The 18,203-nt window shown below is 35.6% G+C and overlaps 1 protein-coding gene across 1 annotated transcript; it reads right to left on the minus strand.

Moving 5' to 3' along the window:
- Positions 1-3,779: 3,779 nt before the first annotated feature.
- On the minus strand, positions 3,780-17,947 carry LOC140156454 (chitinase-3-like protein 1). The gene is made up of 9 exons (XM_072179403.1): positions 17,868-17,947; positions 15,433-15,543; positions 14,618-15,072; positions 14,076-14,200; positions 13,563-13,686; positions 11,560-11,742; positions 10,963-11,082; positions 9,721-9,853; positions 3,780-4,654 (listed from the first exon to the last, which is right to left on the minus strand). Exons 2-9 carry the CDS (start codon positions 15,530-15,532, stop codon positions 4,362-4,364), a joined length of 1,533 nt encoding a protein of 510 aa, XP_072035504.1. The 5' UTR covers positions 15,533-15,543; positions 17,868-17,947; the 3' UTR covers positions 3,780-4,361.
- Positions 17,948-18,203: the final 256 nt, after the last annotated feature.

An 18,203-nucleotide genomic window follows, 5' to 3' on the forward strand; every position in this document is an offset into this window, starting at 1 on the left:
GATAAGCAATTGCTATTGTGAAGATTTAATAGAAAAAATTTCCTTCGCTGGAATGCGAAGAATGAACAGAATAAATTACCTTCGTTCGAATGCGAAGAATGAATAAATTACCTTCGATCGAATGCAATTCTTTTGTGTTGCATATCAAAATAACCATAATAACGTGATTACCAACTCGCCACTTGCACGCCCCAATTGGGCGATATTTGATCATTTCATTTTCTCGTTTAGTCGCCAATCGGAACGACTTTTGCGTACTTCTTGGCAACACGAGTAGTATATATTTCGACGCTAGGCTATTTTCACGAGCCACTCCCGCCTAGGCGGAAGTGCCTATAACACCCAACGCAAGTTAATTGAAACAGTATAACTAATCGCGAATTTAAGACCGTAAAATTTAGACACTTCTTTTGTCTAGATTAGCACCAACCCGCTCATCTCACGTTTTCATGTCAGAAATTAACATAACTCACCAAACCGTTCAAACCTCTTCATTCAACTTTCTAGTGAGCAACAAAAGACTAGAATAAAAGGATTGCTCGCACGTTCCATGCTAACACTTCAAAATAACAATACGATCTGAAACCGAAAACTGAAACATGAACCGAAACCAAAAAGATAAAAAGACCCTTAGGGTTTTTTTTAATCTTTTCAGTTTTGATTTCTGTTTTCGTTTCGAAGTGAAATATGCAGAGATACAATGATACGAAAAAGTCAAGAGGGAACGGCGACACTGCGGCCATGCACAGGCCCATGCCAGGACATATTGTGACCGGCTCAGAACCTTTCAACGTTTATTTTCAACGTTTTTACAGAAACAAGTGGGCCTTTTCATTCGGAATGGCATTTTGGGGAAGTGCGTCGGACCTCCCCTCACCCCTGGCGATGGCCCTGCAACATCATCCATAGCATAGAGAGCATGGTGATTTGAAAGTCTGACTTAAAGTGTTACATTAATGTGAACCAGAATTAACAAATATCAAAGCAAGCCCTATTCTGCAATAAATGTAAGAAGACACGAGCGAATCTTTATTTGCAGCAAGCATCTACCTCTATTGAAATAGATATTTCAAACTTAACAATGAATGAAGTTACATATCAACTCACATAATCCTTTGCATTTTCTTTCTGAACTAACAGAACCTAAAAAGATTAAAAAAGACCATACGATCGTAAAATTTACACTTTTCTTTTTTTCTGGATTTAGCACCAACCCTCTCATCTCCAGTTTTCATGTCAGAAATTAGCATAACTCTCCAAAACTTTTTAGTGACCAACAAAAGACAAGAATTAAAGGATTGTAAAATAACAATGAGACCTGTAACCGTAAACAAAAACTGAAACCAGAACTAAAAAGATAAAAAGACCCTATCCTCCCAGCGTGTATAAGAATATACGAAATACTCTTTCCGGTCAATGTATCAATTTAGCACAGTTTAATTTTAGGCTATTGCAACAATTATTTACAACCAGGTTTTTAAAATTGACCCAATAAAACATAATTGTTTTGATCAGTGGGCAATAAATAAGATGATGATTTTAGAGGTGCAAGTCTTAATGGATATTCAATCTCTGTTTGACTTTCTGCCAATTACTAGGTCTATCAAAATACCATTCACGTGTTGAATGCTTGGCGTGGAGGTCTGGATGAACATGGAGTTTCAGTCAATTCTACACATGGGATCTAAAGCTATACAATAAGTAACAATATTGCTAACGCTGCTGTTATGACGCTAAATTACACTAGTTCAGTTTATAACATATCTTTTATCAATTCTTCACCAAAATATATGACCATTTAACATTACAGCCCGGTTTTGGATATCATTTGAAAGTATTCTTTGCTTTGAGGGTTGATGGAGCAACATCCATGAATAGGTATAGGATGGTTTATACATGTAAATGAAGCATTCCTCCGTTGGCTAAACGTAACATTTATACCCACTGACATTTGGCGCGGTCTGGGAGGTCGATTGTTGATTTGCCACGCCTTTGTACTTCCTCTGCTTACAAGGCATCGGCAACACTGACTCATATAAAGATGCGTTCAAATGAGGTTTTATTACGACGTCAAACAGATGTGATTACAAGTCTTCAAAAATTAAGAGCTGGCGAAAGTAAGATAAAAAGAATTTTGAAATAAAAATGGGAATTAGTCATTTTTGACACCGAGATCAACCTAGCTTCTTTGATGTTCACTGATGTAATGTATACCACAAGAAAGGCTATTATAGCATAACAAAAAGGTACTTCCACAAAGATGCACCCGGGAGATGCACAAATCCATTAGAGTGTGAAATTTGTTATTTGCACATGAAATAACATTATTATCCTTTCCTGGCGCATGTGTGTGTAATAAAAGATAATTTCATAGTATGGTCTGGCTGAAAAAGGTCCAAATTCAAATAAGTCACATGTACAGCACATGATGTAGTATATGTGTATAGACGTAGCGATTGGCAGTGCTATACAGTATTAGAGACATAAGGATCTGACAGCGTTAATATATTCTGATTTCTGATCGATCAGCAAGGTCAAGCCAATAACCAATTTAATGCCCGAAGCATTTTGTCCGAAACAATGGTATCACTTTTATGAATAGCCTGTCGGCAATTCATATCGGCATCGAAGGAGCAATGTGTTACGTAATCTGTTGTCTCTATAGGGCCAAATTAGACGTGGTGCTTTACGATCAAAATGCAACATATTAAGAGTCATCTAATTTGTAGATTAATGTTTTAAAAGGTCATAGATTTATTTTAATACCCTGATGTGTACGGTACCAATCATTTTGATACAGCCTGCATTATAGTTTCTAGTAACGGAAATGAACCTTAGTTGGTCACAGCTCCTTATTATTTTATTGTGCAAAATTTCCTTTCGCTGAATATTTTGCGAACTAAAATCATCAAATTGTTTTCCACAAATGAACGCGTTCATTGGAAATCGGTTAATATTTTGCTCCTAATCGAGTTCAAGTTTGCAACCGTAAGTAGGATCGTAATTATATCTTTCTTGTCTTGGTCTGCTCAAAAAAAGTTGATTTCAGCAGGAAACTTGTTACAGTTCATTGGTCCGAAAGGACATTACTCCGAAAAGCCAATAATTTAGTTATAAACTCTATCCTTACTCTAAATTTTACCCTAACCTAGCCTAACCCCTAAACCTAACCATATACATAACCCTAAATATATCCTTACCCTATCCCTAACACTATCCCTACCATAATGCTGACCCTAACCCTTCCCATAACCTTATCCCGTAACCATAATCCTAACCTAAAATGCCCCAAACCCTAATTTTAACTCGTTTTCGGACTAATGACCCTTGTGACTCTTCAATTCAATATTTCCGTAAATGATGCGTAAACATGGTAAAGCAATAGAGACAAATAAGTTTTTGATCGACCATTGATGCTTGGTCGATCCTTATTATTTATGAAGTCAAGCAATTATTCAAGCAAGACTATTAATTATGATAATATATGAATCTTTTTCTTCATTAATCACAAGCATCGAAGCAGCATCGACGGTCTATCCAGAGACCGAACAAATTTATTCCTGGTGCCTTAAACGCTCATTGCTATCAACACATATTATAAAATAGTAGCAAATGAAGTGCATTCAGTTTTTCATTTAATGAATGCCTTCAGCGGGATGCACTTTCACAATACCATCATTATTTATCATATTTAATGACGTGTTGTTACTACCCTTATTAATAAAAACCATGACACAAGCATTGCAGCTCATAATTTATTTTATCATTCTAAAGCATTCTATACATAATCATATTTGCCAATTTTACAATCTTTAATAACAATCTTGTAAAATGATTCGTCAACGTTGTGGCTTACGTTTGTGCCTTAAACATAAGTAGATACTTGTTAGGAGACTTGAAAATTAAATATAATACACGGTTATATGTGAAATTTGGTTCCTGATGAGAATTTTAGTCATACTTTACATGGAATATTTGAAATAATCAACCACAAAACAGATGTCTACTCTGTCCTAAAAATGCCGTCTGGGAGGTGTAGTAGCACAATTCAAAATATAGTGAACCGAATCTGATCAGATGAACGTTTCACACACGGTATGAGAAATTAGAGAGCTCACCATTCCTGTTAGCATTTTGTGTCTCCTCTATATTTTTGAGAATTGTGTTACAACCCCAACTGGATTTTTTGAGACACACTGTTAGTTTTTGGTTATTTCTGTTTTTGACTGGATTTTCGATAACTGTAAAATTTATTCTTATAACGCGATACAACATGAATTTGAACTCTAAACAATTTTTATGATCTCAACAAAATCAAAAGGATTTCAAAGTTCTCAAACTATAAAATTTTAAACATTGTTTTAATTTTGGCATGATGGTGTGTTGGCTGTGTAGTCGCAACAGCTGCATGCCTCGTTGAAAACAAGAGGGGAGCCGCAAGATTGAGTGTGGATGATCTGTCCGCCTGAGCAATGATGGAATTCTGGGCTGCATGGTCCTGACTCAACCATAACACCGTCAGGAACGCCAGCACAAGGGTTGTTTGGGTCCCTCGTTGGTGGTTGAGTGGGTGGGTCAGTTGGTGCATTAGGATCTCGAGTTGTCGGTGGTAGTGTAGGCACTGTAGTTGGTGCGGGTGGTGGTGAATAGTCACCTAGAAGAAAACAGAAAAATAAGAAACAGCGTATTTTAACAGGGTTTTTTTTAGACCAGGCTATATGACGTACGCCAGTATAGATTCCGTCCTGCAATCGTTTATGAACCGATCCGCCTATTTTTAAACTTGTTGCACTCTACTTTGTAACATATTACAAAACTGGTTTTGTTTTGTTTTGTTTTGTTTTGTTTTGTTTGTGCAAATTCTTTAACATTATATATGGATTGTTTTCTTCAATATATTCCGCTTGTCTTCCTTTAACCAAAATAATGGATCCCTATAAATAGATATAAATAAATATTATCAATGCCCCCCCCTCCTGATTGGTGACAAATTAATTATTTCATCAACATATTTTTAATTTATGTGTGTAAATATTGAAATAACCACATTGGAGAATTGGTCGATTACAAAAAAGGATCCCCTTGATCACTGAATCAAAGAAGATATTCACAGTATTCCCAAATACAATGACTGATTTAACTTTTTCGTGTCTAACCTCGATACGATACATGATTTACCGACAAGTGACTCATTTCGGAATGCAATCATGCATTATGAAAACAAAAATAAAGATAGTTTCCACGGCTTGGGTGGGACTTGAACCAGCGATCCTAAACTTCGTTGTTTGGGTCAAAACACACATGACTAAAAACGAGCAATTCGGCGAAAATCCTGTCGCAGCTATTCAACTTAATATATTGTACTAATGTGGATCGTAATATGATTTGGAATATCTTTAACACATAACAGGCTATAATATCTGAAAATTTGATCATTCAAATCGTATTATTTTGAAAGTAGCGATGTTTCGAAGTTGGCTGAGTGGTCAAAACCCCTATGTCGCAAATCATGAACTTTACATATTTGTGAACACAATGAATATGCCTTGAAATAGTATTAAAATGTACTTTATAGTGTATTCCTGCAAGAAAAACAGGAAAACACCATCCCTAAATTATAAAAGATGATTTATTTACAATTGAAATTTATCGCAATATTCCGTGTAACCTACGTCACATTGACATGTTTTCTAACCCTTGATTACCTTTTTATCAATTTAGGTATCATGTTTTGCCTTTATAATGTCAAATTAATAGCGTGGAAATAAAATTCATGACTGAAAACGTAATGTGGGTATCCATTTTAGAGAAAAGCAAGACAAAGTACCATAATCTATGATATGGTTAATAAAAGTAACCTACGTTACCAATTTTCTGAAAATCAAACGGTAGAATATATACATGGTAGGTAGTAAACATTAGCACGTGATACCCTGCTATCATTAACAGAACATGTGGACATTTTAGAAGTTTAAATGAAACATCCGTTACCGAAACATACGTTACCAGTATTTGTACGACCATGATCAAATTTAAGAAAATCACAACAGACTCTGTCTGCATGTAATATTTAGTCCGTCTAGCGCCCCTTTGCACGACTAGCAATGTACAACATTTTTATTTTTTTGAGTTCTATGAGTATGTAAACGATTTGTAACATACGTTACGTAACATACGTTACCATTCTTAACAGTGACACGATGCAATATTTATGAGGAACCAATATTATGGAAATTATTTGATGGTATATGTCAAACACATTAAACAAGAAACTTTTTGATCCAATACTTGCATACGATTCTCTAAGTACCAGATAGTAGTCTAAATTATGAAAGATGTATACTAGATTACTTATTCCACATCTCCTATATTCAAATTCACACTCACTCCAGGATGCCAATGGTAAGGGTGAAATAAGTCTTTGGGTTGAAAGAAGCAAGTTCGAACATCCATTTCAAATAGTGAAAACCGAATATTAGTAATGCGCTTCCCTCACTGACAAAAACACTGCTGAGTCTTACAAACCATGGTAACGTACGTTACAGCAGTAAATTTCGATAGGTTACTTGTAAGTGCCATAAATAAATAAAAAAGTTCACAATATTACGTGCTCATATTTGTCTGGGTCCGAATTCGAAGTGTTATCTCTGATTTTATATGTGTAAACATAACTAGAATAACATTTTATTTTTCCCATTTTTGGAAATCCGAATTGCTCGTTTTCAGTGGTTTTGACCCGTTTATGCGTCCAGGTGTTTACCGCTCGTCCATGGAGACAGTTGAATGGAGCAGCACAATAATAAACATAAATCTCATGATGCTATGTTTAGCCTTTTGTTTACATATTAAATAACATATTTTGTAAAGATGGATTGGCCGGCGAACGTTTGGAAACGGTCTCAAACAAATAATGAAGACACTGATACGATGAAGAAATAGCATATGTCGGGAAAAATCTGCGTCGCAATGTTTTGTTTTGGTTTTCGAAATTTACATTATCATTCGAAATCAACAAAAGATATTTCAAAGGTATATGGTCTCATTCTTTCTCTAGAGTTTTTTGAACATGTATGTGAAGTGAAATAGCTTCAACAACGGTTTGCTGCATAACATTTAAAACAGCATTGAACTAAAAATGGGCGAGAGGTGTCATATTTACGGATTCAGGCGATTACAAAAAATTAATTTTTGTCATTGATTGACATTGTGTCTGTCAATCATTACACTTAAATTTGTACTCCAAGGGCTCTTTGATTTCTTCAAATATTTTTATAATGACAGAGTGAATCCTCTGGCCAGCTATAATTACGCGCAAAAGATCATGGCGCCTTAAATCGTTTGTCCTGCCGAGCTACACAAAATTGTATGCTTCAGGTCATGTTTTGTATACTGGCACCTAAAAAGGGTGGCTTTGTTGCATTCTTACTCATCAAGACGTGTTTACATGCATGTAGCTTGTTTATTTGATATTTATTATGAGCTTGTTTAGTTCTATTTTTATCCTTAGACATTGGTCTTTCAATTTCTGAAACAAAAATGTATGATTTTCATTTGTACTAATTACTGTAACTCGTTAAGTCTAATTAGTCAGGGGTGGCTCATGTGGCGGAGGATCATGTGGTGGAGGATCACAATACTGTACAATGGTGATCCTCCACCACATGATCTTCAATAAACATTATTGATGGATTTCTACTTATCTGTACTTGATCTCAGCCAAGTGATATCATATTTAGCATTCATTGCCTCAGTATGTGTTAATTAGACAATTAAAAATTACTAATTACTTGTTGCTACATTAATAAAGTTCGTTGCCCTCTATGTATTTGAATATGGATTTAATGTAGGCAACATTCAAAAGGGTGCTATGGACAAACGAAAAATGAAAAAAGACTCACATTTCTTAAGCAGACCTTGGTTGTGATCCTCTTTACTTTAGTAAACTAAAAACTAGTAAAATCTGAAATCTGAAAGAGCGCCCTTATGCTCACTTTTGATCCAAAAAGTCCATTTTTACGAAAACGCTTTGTCGAATTCTCTTTTAACTTTCAAAACTGGATTGTTGAGCTTATTTTACATCTAGTTACATGCCTCAATCATGAAAATTTGCATCTCCGGTGCCAGATAAGGGGTGTTTTGAAGAAATTTATATAAATATTGATAGATTTTTGACCACCTAGTATTTACATACTTGACCGCTAAAAGTTCCATATGGCTGGGTGGGCAATTAAGTTAACTATATTAAACATGTGTCAAAACTTTACATTATCAATGTACGTCGAGGGGTGACACCCCTAACGGAATTAATATTTTCATCCTTATTTTGCTTGTTACACCCTGTATATTATATGGGTCACCCTGTATAATGACTCCCATTGTATTGTTTCTGAAATCGTCTGAGTATATGCTCTCAGAATATATACTTTTATTGGGTTCTAATGTTTTGAAGTTATAGTACCAAACCTGTAAAAACATGTGATTTGTTTGAAAAATACACATGCTACGCAACTGGTGCCCAACATAAAAAACATGACCTTCACTGATTTTGGTTTTTGTAGTTGATAACATCATAATCTAACCAATCAACATAAATAATTTTGCCTGTGAGAAACAGAAACCAATACGCTTAGGCTGATCTCCACAAAAGAGGGTTCAAGCGCATTCTATGTAGTGAATTGAGTCAACCAACCAAACATGGAAATTAACAATAGGAAAACAGAAAACTAAAAAAAAGTATATTATACGAGCGGATATTCATACGTAATGGTAGATAAAAGTATATTGTTTTGCAATGCAAAGAAGATAAAATGACCCAAGATTGTGGTCCTTTTACACCAGTTTAGAAAATACACAACATATAAAAAAGATCCGCCAGTTGCATGCAATTGATATTAATGGAGCTCATATGTATTTGATTTCATGGGATATGTGGGTATCAACATTTTTTATATCAAAATTGCCGCAAAAAGTGCAAATTTATGTGGTTTGGGGAGGGGGGGTAAACTGGGGGTAAGAAAAATATATTTTTTTGGGGGGAATTAATAAAATGTCCACTAATCAGCCTCTAGTGGCCCACAGTTGATATGTTAACATGGTAGCTTTTGTCGTTCACCCATCCGCAGGCACTGTAAACTTTAGTCGCCACAATCAGATCAGATTAAAATCAGATTCTAATCTGCTCGTCTCCCCCAGGAGCGGATCAGATGTTATGGATTTAAAAAGTGACAGTTTTGTCTTCTTAAACGTTTTTGTTTGAAGCAATAATAACAATATTTGTATACAAATGTTGTATTTTGCACAATTTCCAACTTTCCCTCAGACACCCTGCGTGTGGATAAAAATATGTCCGTTTGGCTTCTGCTTTGGACACCTATATATTCGTTGTTTTAAGTAATAATGACAATAATTATATAGATATTGCACATCAAATGGCTTCAATCGGAAGTTCAGTTTACAAACATTTCCAACTTCTCAGGGGCGCATATTCATTTTCAACAACCCTTAGGTCGGGGTAGGACAAATGTGACCCGATGGTCGATTTGCAGCCATATTAACATATTTTGGTGATCCTTACACAGTCGGACCCCCTAGCTGGTTTAGATCAGCCGATGCGTCCCTAAACGTTAATGCTTCCGCCGCCACTGAATCAATATTTTTTTACAACCTAAAACGTAAAAGGCATTATTGCCGTCCAGAAAAAACATAATGTGTGCTATTTACCTCCAAGACACATATGTTTCATTTTCTTGATCAATGGCCATGTTCCTTGTCCACAGAATGTACCTCTGAAGTCATCAAGATCCAAAGCCCAGACCATACCACCTCGAAGACCTAAGCCCTGCATGATAGCACCCTATAATAAAGAATAATTCAAATTATTATTATTATACACTATAAATTATGACATAATCTGGCATTTCATTGGTAGAAAATTACGTCAGCATCCGAGTGCGGTACTTTTGACTACCTCTCATTGCGTACAAGCTACATCATAATGGTTTATAAAGGTTCTCTATGAACAGATTTGCACTCAACATGCTCAATGACGTCTTCAGCAGACGACAGGATCGCAGATTTTACTAAAAGGCTGTAATTTCTTGCTCTTACTGTCAGTGAATTGCTCTGAGAAAAAAACGAATCCAACTGTATCGTCAGATATATGTGAAAATACTCAGTTTTTGAGAATATCATAAATAAGCATGATATGCCCCAAATACGTTTGGACATCATAACTAATTACTTTTGGTGTAATTTTTTTGCTTATGGATTTCAAAAACTAGACATGTTATTTTTGAATTTCTTCCGTGTTTTAGAAATATTTACCGCAAAAGGTTTAAATTTGAACGGTTCAACCGAATTTAAGATAAACTGACGCATATTTTTAACAATATCTAATGTCAATGCATATTGCGTTTTGTGATCATCCAAATAATAGCAAAAAGGCGCTAGCATTAGAGGTGCTTTGGGGATTTTACCCAGATTTGGCCTAAACATGGAAGAGGGGTCTGTTTTGGGATAAAAGTGGTAAAATTATGTGTATTTTTTTGCTTATGGATTTTCAAAAACTAGACATGTTATATTTGAATTTTTACCGGTTTTTAGAAATATGGAGAGGGGTCTGTTTTGGGATAAAAAGTGGTAAAATTCTAAAATATGTCCAATTTGAATGAGAATTGATATGATTCAAAATATGATGGATGTCAACAAATGTCAAACAAAGGTTAAATTTTAAATTTTGTTGTATGATAGATTGTTATAAAACTTAGTGCATGCATTCTTCACGAAAAGACAATTTTGTGCAAGGTCATTTCAAGGTCATCAAAAGTCATTTCAAGGTCACTTCTGGACTTCGTGGTCTTTTAGACCGCAGCATATCTAGTTGTTATTGTAGTTGTTTTTGGACACGTTGACAACGCCTAATTCAAGGTGTAGATTTTCATCTTCCCACTGTTATCCTCTTACCTTTCTGTCCAAGCTGTTTATGTCATCATATCCAACCCATTCAGTAGCAGAATGTGCGTAGATAATTTGTCTGACAGGTTCCTCCTCCACCTTGAAGCCTTGAGCCAATTTCTCACAGATCTGAGAATGTATGAAATAGAAATAACAATCGAAATTGCCATGTTCTTTCTCCACAGAAAATTCAAGTCATCATTATCCAAACACAGATAGTATCTATATACGAAGACCCGCTCACGATTAACCTGTTATTCACTTCCACAACTCGTATGTGTCAGCATTAACTTGATCATCGGTGTAACTACTCATTCGTACATATGTTACTCTTTCTCTAAAACTGCACAACTGTGCAGGTCTGGTTCTGAAAGTTTTCTTAGAATTATCTCACATTATCGCCACTGTAGACATTGAATGTCTGCTCACAAGTTAAATTAGTTAATAACGACGTGGACACTTTGAAGATTAGTTTCTCTGAAACAGTTTAGTTTCTCTTGTGGTTATTTTTCAATTCATAGTAATCCACTTACTCTGGTGTGTGTTTCGTTAGGAATTATTTTGCTGATGTAAGTTCAACATCGTTCACTGAGAAGTATTTCTTACCTCATAGTAAGACCAGAAACCAGTTTCTCTGGTGTATGTGCCTTTTGAGGCTCCTCCAGATGCAGGTGCATTGACTCCATTCTCTGCTCCAGCAAGTGTGAATGCCCTTCCGTAGGATCCCATACCAAGTACTAACTTACTTGCGGGTGTGCCTCTTGCTAGCCATTCATTTGCCGCCCATTCCTGTCGGATAAAGATAAATTGTACAACGGTTGTTCAGAAAACACAAACAAACAAACAAATAAATAAAATTACAAAATATGAAAAAACATCATGGTCTTATGAGTACTCGTTTGTCTGGGGCAAATGTTACAACATCAATTTAATTCATATACTTAACGCGTCGTTAAAGATCAATCTTCATTAACAAAAACAAACTAATTAGGGCCTACCAAGTCTGGGACATTGGCTGAGGAAGACGTCCTTAATGTTTTCAACATTCTGAATTTACACGATTGTAATGTACTTACAATTGTAATAATCTCACATACCATGCAAAAACGTCTTAAAGCCTTAATGTACGATCTTTTTAAATTTTTAGATTTTTCTTTTTTTCTTCTAAAATGATAATATGCAATCATTATGAAAGTTCCCAATACATTTGGACGCGAAAAGCATTGGGAATTTGCAAAGAAACAACAACATAAACTTCACCTCTATCACTCGAAACATTTCGCACTATTTGGATTAGGACAGCGAGTGCGGCCTCAGAGTTAGTCTCCTACGCGTCCAGTTTGGTTACGCTCCCTCCACATGTGGAGGGAGCATAACCAAGCTAGTTTTGTACGAGACTACGGTTTGCGATCGTGGCCGACATAAAGTCATAATCTGAAAAAATTATGACTTTATGTCGGACCAACAGAAAATCGTCCCGTTTTACTACAAATAGGACGAATTTGACAGTTTGCTCATAGATTTAAGTTAGAACATGTGTAAGTATTACAAATATGTCAACAAATCGGTTTTGAAAAAAATAAAGGTAAATTCTGAAAAAAGATCGTACATTATGACTTTAAAGGATGACTCCGGCAATCACACCATTATACCTTATGTAGAAAAACAATTATCAAGCACGAATCGCGATATTCAAAATTCCCAGGCTGTCTAGTGCAATGACGTCATGGTTACTTGTGCTCAATTGTTGTCAGCCTTCATTGTATTACTAGGACGTCATTGCACTGGACAATTTAGGCGTCTAGGAATTTTGAATATCGCGTGTTGAGAGACGGCTGTATTAATTCGTTTTTATCGTTTATGGTCAATATGAGTTTGTTTTATATAAATAAAACTACGTGATTCGTGCTTGATAATTAATTTTCTATCGTATAAGGCATAATGTAATTGCCGGAAATTTCCTTTAATAAGACGTTAATTCATACGATAAGTGGAATGCGTGTACGATGTTCACGCACTGTACGTAAATTGGGTGGTACGCATTGGCAACATCGCCGCTGGAATTAAATAGCGACTTTGGTCCTTTAGGTCATTTGTTCGTCTCAAAATTAAAAGGGGACATATCTGACAGTGAAAACTAACATTTTATGGAAAATAAATACAAATATAATTTTAGGGAAATGTTACAATATTGTTTTAAGGCGAGTGAGATGACAGGAGATATATTTTACTTCTTAATATCTTATTTTATCTTATAGAAAACGACAAGATGCTGTATAATTGCATTTATATAAGTGGATTTATATACTCATGGGTCTTGCGGTTCTTGAGCTAAGACCAATAATAAATATAACAAAACGAACGTTTTGGGTGTTTTACCTCTCCCGAGAAAAATCATGCACGCATATGAGGCGGAATGACACTGTTTATATAAAACATTGCGATCTCCTTTTAAAAACCTATACCAACCCTCTTGTGCTTTATTTGTCTCAATATTTGAGTGCAGACAACACTCGGTATGCTCCCCTCCGTCCCGCCTTAATAGTGGAAATATTTGAGCAGTGTGCCAACGAAAATAATGCAACACACAAACACGTTAAAACACTAACCACTGTGAGAAGTTGAGTATCAGCGTCGTCCTCGCTATGAGGGCGAGTTGTGGTATGATGACCAGTGACTGACTCCCAGGCTCCTCTCAGATCGTAGCTCATCAGATTAATCCAATCCAAAGAACTGTAAATGGAAACGGGAAAAAAAAGACAGAGTTACAGCTCAACTATAAATGCATGTTCCTAAAGAAGGTGAACCATGCAGAAAATGAATCAAAAAAGTTGCAACGGACAACCGACAACGCCTTTGCAAGGATAAAAAGCAAACAATCGTACCTAAATGTTTAAATGGTGCATGGTAATTTCTAATGTTGTATGCGACGTGAGTCTCGTGATGTACGAGCTTCAGATTCTGACTTTTAATGCATACAGGGGAAATTGTATATTTTCTTCATCAGGAAATCCTCTGATCTATCTTTATTTAATATCAGAACGACATGCACCGAAAATTCCAAATGTTTACATAGTGTTTTTCTAACGCCAAGCTGCAACAATTTTGACAAAATGACTTACGCTTGGAACTTGTTGATTTCATATGCAGCATCCATGTTTCCTTTGCCAGCAGCTACAGCAGCAGTCAAAAGCAAACGCTCCTGGCCAGTTGCGGCAGATTCGGCTTCAAAGGCAGCTCTCAATTCCTAGAGAAAGTTACCAAAATATTTAAGTCTTTATTCACACAAACAAAAAATGCTGTCAAATTTGAAATACAAAACCAGTATATGAACAGTATAATAAACATGGTATAAAAGAATCTATTTCGTTTTTGTCCAAAAAGTGAACCTGAAAGGCGTAGTTTATTAAACCTAGGAAAAATTGATTGACCAAATTGTTGTCGGAAAGGCTCTCAAAGTTTTTAAGTAAAAGTATCAAAAACATTCCTGTTGACTATATCTTGAGCTTCAAAATGGGTGAATCGCATTGGGATTATTTTGAGTTCAAAATCTTATTTTTAACGAAATCCAAAATTCCTGAAAATTTTTATAAAACTATATTTCTGTAAAAAAAAAAAAACCTAAAACAACAACATATTTTCTTATTATTAATGACGTACGTACCGCACACCATACTGTAAGCAATTCCCTGTTTTCTGGTCTCTTCGACGGATCATCACCTCTGACATTGTCTCCTGGATACTCCCAGTCAAGATCCAAACCATCAAACTTCCACTTTCTCAGATAACCGATGGCATGATCATTGAACTTCTTTCTGCTTGAAGCTGATGCTACCACCTCCGTGAATCCAGCAGATCCATGGGTCCATCCACCGACAGCCAGTAGAGTCTTTAGGCCAGGGTTTTGCATCTTCAGGTCAGTGAAATGCTCGAACATACCTTTTGACCAATCTGTAGATTCATCATTCCATTCATATGGAGCTAGAACACCATTGGCAATTTTAGCGAATGAATAGAACAAATGGGTACATAGGAATGGATCGATGTCGTAAGGGAAGAATTGCCCTGCACCTGGACGGTATTGGGACCAGTTGGTATGGTAGCAACCAAACACTTTATCTGTAGATAGAGAAAAACAAAACATGGCATCATATTCATTATTATTTAATCAAAAAGAACAAACTTAAACACCAGTTCATTCGTGTTCCATCTCCAATACGCAAAGAAGAGTAGAAATTTTGTGCATCTGCCCATAGCATTCTCAATGTGCCCAATATACTTGCACAATATAATACCGAATTACCGTAGTCAAATTATTTTTAGATGTTTGTAAAACTACGTTGGACCTTAATAACGATTTTATGTTTTTTTCTTTAGGTTGGACTGCTAATTAAAAAGTCGTTGTATAAAACTACTTGTTTCGACAAAATTCATAAATTAATATTAAGCATGTTAAGAGAACTAATTATTTGTAGTTACCATTTTTTGGTTCAATAACAGTTCCCGTTTTAACACCACTTGTTCTCGGGCTCGAGAGAACTCCGCAGACCAACACGGCTAAGACTATAAGTCGCAACATCTTGTTGTATTCTAAAAAGAAGAAAATAGAAAAACAAAGTTAACTTTAACAGAAACATACTAGGAAAGTCTTGTAAACAAATATGGTTCTTCTAAAGGGGCGAGATGATATTATACTCAAAAGTAAGTATCCTCTCTATCGCATTAGACTTCGTGTATGACACACGCATTTCGCTTTTAGGAGTAATTTTTAACTCATTTCGGGTTTTTTATTTGAGAAATCTAGACTATTTGAAATAAAAAAAATGATGAAATGTTTTTTTGAAAATATTTGTTCTCATAGAAGATGTGACATGATCATTCTGTTTGGATATCTCCCCCTTTCTCGCACTGAAACAATACCACCCTAATAAAATTATGTTTTGATACAGAAGGTTACTGGCCCTGTCAAGTTCAAATATTATTAGTGTTGACTGATCTTCCAAAATGCTATACTTTGGTATCCTAGATGTGACCACAGTCCCGCACATGTGTATTTTCTATGTACAGTGACATCATCTCGGTAAAGCTACTAATATCGTTCACCAGCATTATACCAATCATTACTCAAATTTGACCTCAAGATTTGGAATATGTATTTTTGTACCTAACACATTCAAAGGTCATTCAATTTTTGTACAGAAATATTGGGCTAAAGAACTGGTGCGATGGGGAATGATGTTACTTTTACTACATCAGTTGGAATTGTGTAGCGTAAGTTCAATAACCCACATAGCTTCAAAAGACCTCAAGTTGTGGAGTATGAGGCATTTGTTGTTGACGTCACCATGGTGTATCAGAATTTCCATCATGGAATACTAGACGACCCAATGAATTGGGTAGCCAAAAAAGGGGGTTCGGAGTAAGATTTTGAAGAAAATCATTAAAAATCGCGTTTTTCCAAGTTTTACTATAAGCTTCTATGGAAAAAAATATCATGTTGATTAAACTCTTCATATAACAGTATAACATGTATAAACTTAAAATTCACAGAAATATTTTGTTTTCACAAACGTTTCTAGGCGTTGTTGCCTACTTTGAAATATATAGTAAAATAAGAATGTGGTTTCCGAGCTCGTTAGGCTTTCGCTATTACCCGCCACTGTAATTCGTGTTTTGAAATGAATCCATCAATAAATTAAGTCCTGCTTTCAAGTTATCATTCAGGAATCATTACCAGCTGTAATATACGGCAAAACTATAGGAGAAACTTTACCCACCAAAGTCGGTATCCCACATGTCTATCTCCATGTCGATTGTCTGAGCCCAGTCCTTTTCACATTATATCTCACAAAAGCTGGCCATCAGAGCACCAAGACAACAAATGCATTGGCTATCAGAGGACCCAGACAATACATTATATCACAGGTATGCGAACAAAATAGTATCAAAATATATTCTACCACATCTTCAATATTACAATTACAACAACGAGCAAGATCATACCGTTATCATTAAACAGTAATACGCTGACGACATCGGATGAAATAGCCAATTCAAATATCATAACGGATTAAATAAAAATTCGAAAGATTCTCACGAGAAGAAATCTCAAAGTAAACAACAACAAGACCGAAGACGGCAACGACGAATGGAATAAATGAAAATCTCCTAGATACTGCAGAAGACATTACTAGAAGAAAACGACTGATCCTATTGCTGCTCTAACCATGTTTACACAATATGAACGTATCCTAACAAATCAGCTGCCCAAAAACAACTCGTACAGTACGTATGTTACAAGCATCTTCCTATACAGCATTGGGCTTTGACTAAATCACAAAAAAACTATAATTATCATGATTATTGACATCTTCCAAAAAAGACTTCAAAGAATGATACTAAATATCTGTTGGCCATATACTATTATAGGAATATAGTGATATATTTTATATCAGAGAGCTGGTGAACTGAACAGCAATGGTCGGAGATAATAAAAAAGAAGATGCTTTAAATGGCTGCACAAAAAACAAAACACTGCACAGCAAGCTATACGTAAAGCTCTTCTACCTGCAGAAATACCATACCTCAAGGTAGACCCAAAATACTTGGATCTAAAGAATCAACAAAGACTTGAAAAAATTAATCTTGAATTCGAATCATCAAAATTCATCGATGCAGCAAGCGACAGTTAAGTTCGGAATGATTTGGGTGAGGGCGTTTGCACAGAGCTGACCAACGGTGAAACACTGTAGAAGCAGAAGAGAAGGCTTCTAGTCCTGAACAATATCGCGGAAATAATTTTGAAATAAATTTGTTACTAATGGCATAAAACTTCAAAGAACAGCTATCACCAAAATACAACAAACATCTATCAAACGGTAATATGTTTTAAAAGAAAAGTATTTTGTACTTACCGAATGCGCCAGCAAAGACGAATGAGGATGAAGTCTAGAGAATGGGACTTTATATACATTTTGGAAGGAACCTAGACACGATCACACATGTTACATTCCCCACGATTTTTCTCAGATAACAACTGACACTGTCAATAAAAAACGAATAGTTGATTGATTGACACAGACAAGATATCAATGATGGACTTCTAAAAAGTTGTCTCGCCAAGTTTAGTCTGAAGTTTCAACAATCTTTTGTCGCCATCTTAGGAACGTCTGTTGTTGTTCTGGAAAGACAAAATATGAGTGAATCGAAATAACTATCTTCAGAACAAGTGATTCTAAGCTAAAATGCGG

Source organism: Amphiura filiformis, chromosome 1, assembly GCF_039555335.1.
Source record: "Amphiura filiformis chromosome 1, Afil_fr2py, whole genome shotgun sequence".
Taxonomy (NCBI): domain Eukaryota; kingdom Metazoa; phylum Echinodermata; class Ophiuroidea; order Amphilepidida; family Amphiuridae; genus Amphiura; species Amphiura filiformis.

What these genes read in the sequence shown, in the direction of transcription:
- LOC140156454 (XM_072179403.1), bottom strand. Translation starts at nt 15,532, where the DNA reads ATGTTGCGACTTATAGTCTTAGCCGTGTTGGTCTGCGGAGTTCTCTCG. An exon ending in TGTTATTGAACCAAAAAATG is followed by an intron (nt 15,073 to 15,432) that starts GTAACTACAAAT and finishes CTCTATCTACAG; the next exon opens with ATAAAGTGTTTGGTTGCTAC. An exon ending in TGCTTACAGTATGGTGTGCG is followed by an intron (nt 14,201 to 14,617) that starts GTACGTACGTCA and finishes AACTTTCTCTAG; the next exon opens with GAATTGAGAGCTGCCTTTGA.